Source organism: Protobothrops mucrosquamatus, unplaced genomic scaffold (genome assembly GCF_001527695.2).
Source record: "Protobothrops mucrosquamatus isolate PMUCROS unplaced genomic scaffold, P.Mucros_1.0 scaffold_131, whole genome shotgun sequence".
Taxonomy (NCBI): Eukaryota; Metazoa; Chordata; class Lepidosauria; order Squamata; family Viperidae; genus Protobothrops; species Protobothrops mucrosquamatus.
In genome coordinates, this window is record NW_015386207.1 from 299,390 (window position 1) to 308,345 (window position 8,956).

General features: G+C 43.0%; 1 protein-coding gene across 1 annotated transcript; it reads right to left on the bottom strand.

Moving 5' to 3' along the window:
- Window positions 1-3,950: 3,950 nt before the first annotated feature.
- On the bottom strand, window positions 3,951-8,287 carry LOC107289112 (S-adenosylmethionine synthase; the record flags this gene model as incomplete). The annotated part of the gene is made up of 3 exons (XM_015817808.1): window positions 3,951-4,416; window positions 6,659-6,792; window positions 8,105-8,287. Coding segments are annotated over 3 exons (420 nt in total), but the record flags the coding sequence as incomplete, so codon positions are not given.
- Window positions 8,288-8,956: the final 669 nt, after the last annotated feature.

Consider the following 8,956-nt stretch of genomic DNA (forward strand, 5'->3'; position numbering starts at 1 on the left):
AAAAAAGCACCTTGGGGGATCTGGATGACAGAATCTCCCTAGACTCTTGGGTCAAATAGTTTTGAGAATCATCGTTGCCCTGGGTGGTTTGAAATTAGGAGACCTAGATCAACTTATCCAAGTCAAATTATCGCGATCCTCGCTTTCTTAAAAAGAAAGAATGGCCGTTGAGTCAACTGAGATGCTCAGAAAGCTCCTGCCACAATGAGGCCTAATAAATATGAATTTCATCTTCATTGGCAACTTTTGGACTGTCGGCAGACAGGAAGAGCTAACCAAACAGGTTCTCCTGCTGGAGCAGGGGGTTAGACTAGAAGACCTCCCAGGTCCCTTAACAACCCCTTGGTTGTCTGGTTCTGTAAATAACTTAACGAGGGGAGCCATGTCTGTGGAGATCCTCAGTCATTCAGATCAGGAGGCTACTGGGCTGTCTTGTTTTTCTTTGAAGACGTTTCGCTTCTCACCCAAGGAGCTTCTTCAGCTCTGACTAAGATGGCGGAGGAATGGAAGGATTTATATCCTTTGCAGACGTCTTCAAAGAAAAACAATGAAGTCCAGTTGCCTCCTGAAAAAAGCACCTTTGGGACAACCGGGACCTAGATGACCGAGAATCTCCGTAGATTTTTAGCCGTGCACTTTGGGATGAACACCCTTCAAATGGTGTGGAAGTATGGATTTCCAGGAAATAAATGCAGACTACAGGAGCCAGGTGATCCTGAGGACACAAATAAACCTCCAAGTGGCCTCAACGACTCTCTATAAGGGAGGCAAATGACCAGCAGTCTGCAAGGAGTATAAATCCTTCCCTTCCCCACCGTCCAGTCAGAACGGAAGAAGCTTCTGGGATGAGAAGCGAAACATCTTCAAAGACATACAAAGGAAGGTCCAGCTGCTTCCTGGAAAAAGCACCGTTGGGATCCGGTAGGTGATCCGTGAACACTAAACCAAGTGGGGCTATGCTGCCCTCCAATGGCCAAACACCATAAGCGTAGCTGATTTTCCAACCGATTTTTATTAAAAGTCATCCGCTTCATCAGATGCCCAGATGAAATAATGAAGAGGCAGTTCACAAAACACTTGGTGCCTTTTAACCCTGGTTAGCAGAAAAGGACGGACCAAGTTCCGATTTTTCATCCTCCTAAGAATAATCCAGCGCTCTCCTTCTGCAACGGCTGCGTTCAAGGGGGTAAAGTGATCTACCGTCCCCTTCGCTTCAAATTTTATTTAAATTTAATTAAAATTATGCACTTTAAATACATTGCAAAAGTGTACTTTGCATCCTTTCTCTCTGTTTCTCTCTCTCTCTCTCTCTCTCTCTCTCTCTCTCTCTTTTAAAGATAGGGTTCTCTGCCCCCTGCCAGCCAGTTCTGATCCAACGGTGACGATGTTCAGATAGCAAAGAAATGATCTATACATCAGGAGCGGAAAACCCATCAACAAGCACCAAGAGAGATTTACAAGCCACACACAAGAGAAGGAAAAAAGCTAGACGTGAAGGAGGGGGAAAAAAAAAAACACCTTATCCCATTTAAAACAAAAACAAAAAACCCATATATCTACCAAGGCACTGATAGGATCTTCCCGGGCTGGGATTACGCTTGTAATCCCGAGACAGAATTGTGATTATGACATCAGCCTGTCCTCTGTGAATAATAGCCATTTATATAGCACCATTGAGCATAGATAATGCTTTACACCAGGGGTAGTCAACCTTGGCTCTTTTATGACTCGTGGACTTCAATTCCCAGAATTCCTGAGCCAGCTTAGCTGGCTCAGGAATTCTGGGAGTTGAAGTCCACGAGTCATAAAAGAGCCAAGGTTGACTACCCCTGCTTTACACGGTAAAGTAAAATACTGAGTTTGAATTCTGAGGAGAGGAGGCACAGAAATGTCGCAAATCAGGGCTTCCTTCCCTTTTGATCCCAAGCAAGGGAAGGCAACGTTCATTTTAAGAAGCGCAACCTATAAGGGCAGAGCTACACCTCTGTATTTCTTATTCTAGTTGAACGAAGAAGCATCAGACGATGCCTGGGAGCCATTTTGTTTCTGCAGGACCGTTTCTCTAGCTCAGGGGAGGCATGCCTCTTTCTGCCTTCTCTTTTTTATTATGATGATTATTTTTATCCCACCGTCACTGTTTTTAGAAATAGTTCAAGGTGGCGAACGTTATCTAACGTTCCTTCTTCCTATTTTCCCCACAACAACCCTGTGAGGTGTGAGGGACTGGCCCAAAGTCACCCAGCTGGCTTGCATGTCTAAAACGGGACTAGAACACACAATATCTTGGCGATTGGCCCAAAGTCATCCTGCTGACTTTCATGCCTAAGGCAGGATTAGAACTCTCCGTCTCCTGGTTTTTAGCCTCAGGCGGAACTAGAACTCACGGTCTCCTGGTGATTGGTTCAAAGTCACCCAGCTCACTTTTATGCCTAAGGTAGGACTAGAATTCACAATCTCCTGGTTTTTAGCCTAAGGCAGAACAAGAACTCACGGTCTTCTAGTGATTGCTTCAAAGTCACCCAGCTGGCTTTCATGCCTAAGGTAGGACTAGAACTCTGTCTCTTGGTTTTTAGCCTCAGGCGGAACTAGAACTCATGGTCTCCTGGTGATTGCTTCAAAGTCACCCAGCTGGCTTTCATGCCTAAGGTAGGACTAGAACTCAACGTCTCCTGGATTTTAGCCTAAGGCGGAACTAGAATTCATGGTCTCCTGGTGATTGGTTCAAAGTCACCCAGCCAGCTTTCATGCCTAAGGCGGGACTAGAACTCACCATCTCCTAGTTTTTAAGCCTTCACCACTAAACCAGACTGGCTTTCTTTTTCATTACTGGCCCAAGATATTAGTTTGACTGAAGCAAACATGTATCCTGATTTTTCGGGTCAGTACACAGTGGCGATATTTTAAATTAAAATACTGGAAAAACGGCTCTTATTCTCCCACTCCCCCGAGTCTTGTCTCCATGGGGTTATTCCCAGCATTATCCCCAAGAGTCATTCTTTTGCCATTTCTTTACAGGCTGCTGCCACTACGTCTCTCTCCTCCTTCACATGTCCTCCCTCGCTTCTTGCTGCATTTATTCTCCTGCCGACAGCTTCTCTCCAAGTCACATGAACACCTTGCGCTTACCATTCAACCACACCGGCTCAACCAGGGGCCGAAATGCGTGGCTCGTGTAACCTCCGTTCTGCCAATCTTTTTTTTTTTTTTTAAAGAAAAAAAAAACCACATTTGTATCTAAAACTGTCTAGAAACAGGCTCCAGAAATGTTAGCCGCGTTGATGCATGTCGATAAGAGGTGCCGGGCACGTGTCTAAAACGTTTACTTGCACGTTTACTTGCAGAAGCACGATGGATTGCTTTGCAATCCGTTTGAAGTGACGACCGACCCGAAAAACGGGGACCTACGAACCAGATTCGAAATTCCGAGAGTTGGACCCTGACTAAACTTTGGGGGTTGACAACGTCGTCATGTTTACAGTTATTTGCAGCATCCCTCAGTCATAGGACCGCAACGGTTTTGCCGAAAATGGGTGCTTCCGGTTTGGGGCAACACCATCCTCATAGTGAACCGTTGGTTCACTTAACGAGAGTAGCCTTTGCTTAACAACGGCCACGTTTGCTTTATGACCACAGCTTTTATGACCGTTATGACACAGGACCGTAATGGACAGGCTTCCCTGTGAAGGGCTATCGCTAAGGCCGTTAAGAAAGGAAAGAGAGGAAAGAGCAAGAAAGAATTAATCATGGATTGGACAGTTGGAACAGAATTAGTAAAACGTGGCGAAACCCCTCTCAAAAAGATGGGTCTCCAATAGAGGAGAAAATGTTCTGTTTCACTCCAAGAGTTAAGCTACTCCTTGTAGTACAACCTCCACATGGAAGTAGGATGCCTCGAATTGTCCTGTTGCAAAATGTTGAGAAACCATACCGAATCTGAGAAAAAATAAAAATAAAAACATGTTTCTTCCTCTTAGTAGTTTAGAAAGATGTAGATTTGCTGGATTGGAAAAATAAAAATAAAAATAAAAACAAAGTCCGTTGTTTGATTGTAGGTTTCAGGGCCCTTCTCATCTTTTCAAAGGGAATTTCCTTTCCCTACCCCAAAATAGCAGCATTAGACAAAATTAAAATGGCGTCCGTCTGCCCCAAATTTATCCTCTGTAAAGTCTGCATGGGATGAGATGTAGAGAAAGCAACTAGGGGACCGTTTCTCCATTATTATTTTCTTTTTCAGCACTGACATTGGTCAACGGAAGCACTCGGGGTAGTAAAATCCTGTTCCTTTGAAATGGAGAGAGGTTGGCCCAAGAAAGTTAGAAGGCAAGCTTTTTTGGAACTTCCCAACTAAATTCGCTTCTTCCGAAGTGGCCGTAACAAGCAGTCTTCTGATAAATGGGCTTCCTTAAATCCAGATCCCTAAGAGCAAAAAAAGGAAATAAAGTTATTGTCATGGTTTCGACAGATGAAACTCTTCAAAGAACTTCGAGGCATTGTTTACCTTAAAGAATCTTTATTCGAGTAGCATAACATCAGCACGTACATAGGCAAAGCCAAAATCTGAATTCCCCTCCCCTGAGCACATAGTATCAAAGCACAATTCCCTCCTCTAATTAACAGTCATAAATCACATTCTCCAATCTTAACCCAATCCATTCTTCTTTCTTTCTTTCTTTCTTTCTTTCTTTCTTTCTTTCTTTCTTTCTTTCTTTCTTTCTTTCTTTCTTTCTTTTCTTTCGGTGGTTTTCTTTTTTTTTTTAAGGCTCGGTCTCACTACAGCATTTGAAATGGGATCGGAATAAGGCCGCAATTTATATCCCATAAATGACAAATTTCCATGCCCCATACATATACTAGATGTGATAAAGGAAAAGGTTTGAATAAGCAGACTTTCCATTGGCATCTTGCTGACCACTCCAGATCAGAACGCTGACCTCAGTGGACCTCTTGGTTGATCCAGCAAAATACTTGTCACGAAAGGAGATACCACAAGCTACCGCCACAACACACCGCTTTAAAAACTCCAGAGGTATGTTGAGGGAGCTACCAGTGAAGGTTACATCAAGAAAGCAGCTACCGTGGTCCTTTTGGTCAGGGAATTTATACACATCCATTTCACTTCTGGATCCTTCTGGGCCAGCATAGTCTTCTTTGAAGGCCAATCTTTCCTTGTGACGTTCCCTGCAAATCTCTGGAACATTTTGTCCTCTGGACCAGTCCCTCTTCTCCCTCAAAAAGTGCCAGGCTCTTGTTTGGATAATTAATCCTTTACTGACAGAACTGCTGCCACCCTATAAATCTACCCCTTGTCAGAGGTCAGGTTTTAAGCCCTGGAACTGCCAAACATTTGAAACCAAGACTCTTTTCCCAGTTGGCCAAATTAGAGCAAGAACTATTTGATTCCATGTTGAGCATAAAGCTGGATCTTTCCCAGAGGGACATATTTGAAATGGTTTGTCACAGAGACACTCCAGGACCCAGGACTATCACACTCCCAAGGGTGGGAGAGCACACCATAAATACTTCCAGGTCGGAAGCTGGTTCTTTGGGGAGAAAACTTGAAATGGAATGGAAGGAGGTTCAGATTTTCATTCGGTTCCCAGGACTAGAAAAGCAAGTGTATCCACCATTTGTTTCTACTCTGCTATACCCCCAAAGTGAAATGCTAAGGTTAAGATATTTGGAAATTAATAGAAAATAAGAATGTTGTATACTATATTACTAATTAGATGATGTAAGATGGTGAGAAATAGAATATGTTTGAATAGGCAAGATGTGTATCCTGAATATTAGACTTCGTGATGAATTTGATCATGGGAATTTGGGTTACTCAAAATCTGGAAATTATCTATATAAATAAAAATGTAAATGTTCGTTTGTTCAAAATCTTAAATCTCCGACAGTTCTTCACCGATTGCTTTGAAATTTTGACACAACGTTGCATTTGAATACGCGCGTGTTTTTATATTCCTGCTATTATATAGAAGTCACACCTGTGATAGGTAAAAACATGCTTTTTTGAAAAAACAGCGCCATCTGTTGGCTGAGTGAACGACAGTCACAGCAATGCGTGGCTGGGTACAGCTATAATCAATAAATGTTAAATTCAAATATTAGTGGGAAATTAAAAATTGGGAAAACTAATCAGGTCCTTGATTGTCTATAACAGGGGTAGGCCACCTCGGCTCTTTGATGACTCGTGGACTTCAACTCCCAGAATTCCTGAGCCAGCCACATTGAGGGGAAAGGAAGAAGTTTCCAAGCTGAGCCATGTTGACTCAGGAATTCTGGGAGTTGAAGTCCACGAGTCATAAAAGAGCCAAGGTTGCCTACCCCTGGTCTATAAAGACTGAATGTCAAAAATAACTAGGATATGTATAAGCTGAAAAATTACTGATAACCGTAAGAATGTTACTTTTATTCAACTGATATAATAAGAATTACATTAGTTTAAATATGAGACGGTAAATGCTAAGGGGAAAAGAGAAGAAATATCGAACGTGGTACTTTGAGATTTCTATTAAAGATACTTGCATGTTATGGAATTATCGGTTGACCCGGCTGCCATGTTGCTTTTTAAATACTTAAATGTAAAATTAGGAAATCAATCGAACTTTTTTTTTTTAAAAAAAAAACCAAACAGACAAAGTGAAATACTTACTTGACAATGGCTCCAGGTCGAAGGTCAAAGTTTTGGTGGACAATGTTGAGAAGTTCTTGCTCAGAGTAGGCAGAGGTACCATAAGTGAACAAGGAGATCGACAGTGGCTCAGCCACGCCAATAGCATAGGCAACCTGGGTGCAAGAAAGAGAGAGACCATGAGAACAGAGATCTGTAGAATAGAATAGACTCAAGATCACACGAAGTATTAGTACCGCTTTATAAAAGCCTAGTGAGGCCACACCTGGAATGCTGCAACCATTTTAGCGACCTCAGAAGGATGGAAGGCTGAGTCAACCTTGAGCTGGTGAGAATCGAACTGCTGGCAGTGGGCAGAATTACCCTGCAATACTGCATTCTAACCACTGCACCACCACGGCTCTAAACAATACTGCAGCCAATTTTGGTCCCCATACTACAGAAAAGATGTTGAGACCTTGGAAAAAGTTCAGAGAAGAGCAACTAAGATGATCCAAGGCCTGGAGACTAAAACATATGAAAAACGGCTGCAGGACTTGGGTTTGGCTAGTCTAAAGAAAAGAAGAAACAGGGGCGACATGATAGCAGTGTTCCACTATTAGAGAGGCTGCCACAAAGAAGAGGGGCTCAAATTATTCTCCAAAGCACCAGAGGGCAGGACGAGAAACAATGGTTGGACACTGGTCAAAGAGAGAAGCAACCTGGAATTAAGGAGAAACTTCCTAACAGTGAGGACAATTAACCAGTGGAACAGCTTGCCTTCAGAAGTTGTGGGCGCTCCGTCAGTGGAGATTTTTAAGAAGAGGCTAGACAGTCACTTGTCTGAGATGTTATAGGAGCTCCTGCTCGAGCAGGGGGGGGGGCTGGAGTAGAAGACCTCCAAAGGTCCCTTCCAGCTCTATTCTATTCTATTCTGTTCTATTTTGATACTAAACAATTTAGTTTTTCAAACTGTATTCTGTATATTGGGTTACAGTGTTGAAGGATAGATAAATGAGAGAGAGAGATGATAGAGATGATAGATAGATAGATAGATAGATAGATAGATAGATAGATAGATAGATAGATAGATAGATAGATAGATAGATAGATAGATAGATAGATAGATAGATAGATAGATAGATAGATAGATAGATAGATAGATAGATAGATAGATAGATAGATAGATGGACGGACGGACGGACGGACAGATGATAGATGAGAGACAGATAAGAGACAGATGGGAGAGAGACAGATGGGACAGATGTGATATATATATATAGAGAGAGATGTGTTTGTGTGTGTGTGTGTGTGAGAGAGAGAGAGAGAGAGAGAGAGAGAGAGAGAGAGAGAGAGAGAGAGAGAGAGAGAGAGAGAGAGAGAGAGAGAGAGAGAGAGAGAGATGTAACAGTTCTACTGGTCTTATGGCTGTAATAAACTGATTTTTATTTGACTATAAAACTATCAGGTTAACAAAATGTCACTTACTTGGACCAGAACCCGTCGACACAGCCCTGCTTTCACCAAAGATTTGGCCACCCACCGGGCTGCGTAGGCTGCTGATCGGTCCACTTTCGTGTAGTCCTTGCCCGAGAAAGCCCCACCTCCGTGAGCGCCCCATCCACCATAAGTGTCCACAATAATTTTCCGGCCAGTGACTCCTGCATCACCCTGCAATATTACAAGACCAAATAGGTTTTGGAAAAAATGTTTCATTCTATTCCCCCCCCCCCCAAAAAAAAGACAAAAGAAAGCCTTAGAAGATGAAATAAATCTCTTTTGTTTGGCTAATAATACTTTGCGCCTCCAGACCGTAAATCGAAATCCTGTCAAAAATTTGGTTTAGGAAACTTAACCATGAGTAACCCTCAAAACAAATTCAACTGTGAATGTGTCTCTTAGTGCGGGATAAAAATTAAAGCATCCCTTATGATGCTTTGGGTCAAAGCCAGAGGTAGGCAACCTTGGCTCTTTTATGACTCGTGGACTTCAACTCCCAGAATTCCTGAACCAGCATGGCTCAGCTTGGAAACCTCTCCCTTTCCCCTCAGCGTGGCTGGCTCAGGAATTCTGGGAGTTGAAGTCCACGAGTCATAAAAGAGCCAAGGTTGCCCACCACTGGTCTAGTTCAGGGGTAGGCAACCTTGGCTCTTTTATGACTGGTGGACTTCAACTCCCAGAATTCCTGAGCCAGCATGGCTCAGCTTGGAAACCTCTCCCTTTCCCCTCAGTGTGGCTGGCTCAGGAATTCTGGGAGTTGAAGTCCACGAGTCATAAAAGAGCCAAGGTTGCCCACCACTGGTCTAGTTCAGGGGTAGGCAACCTTGGCTCTTTTATGAC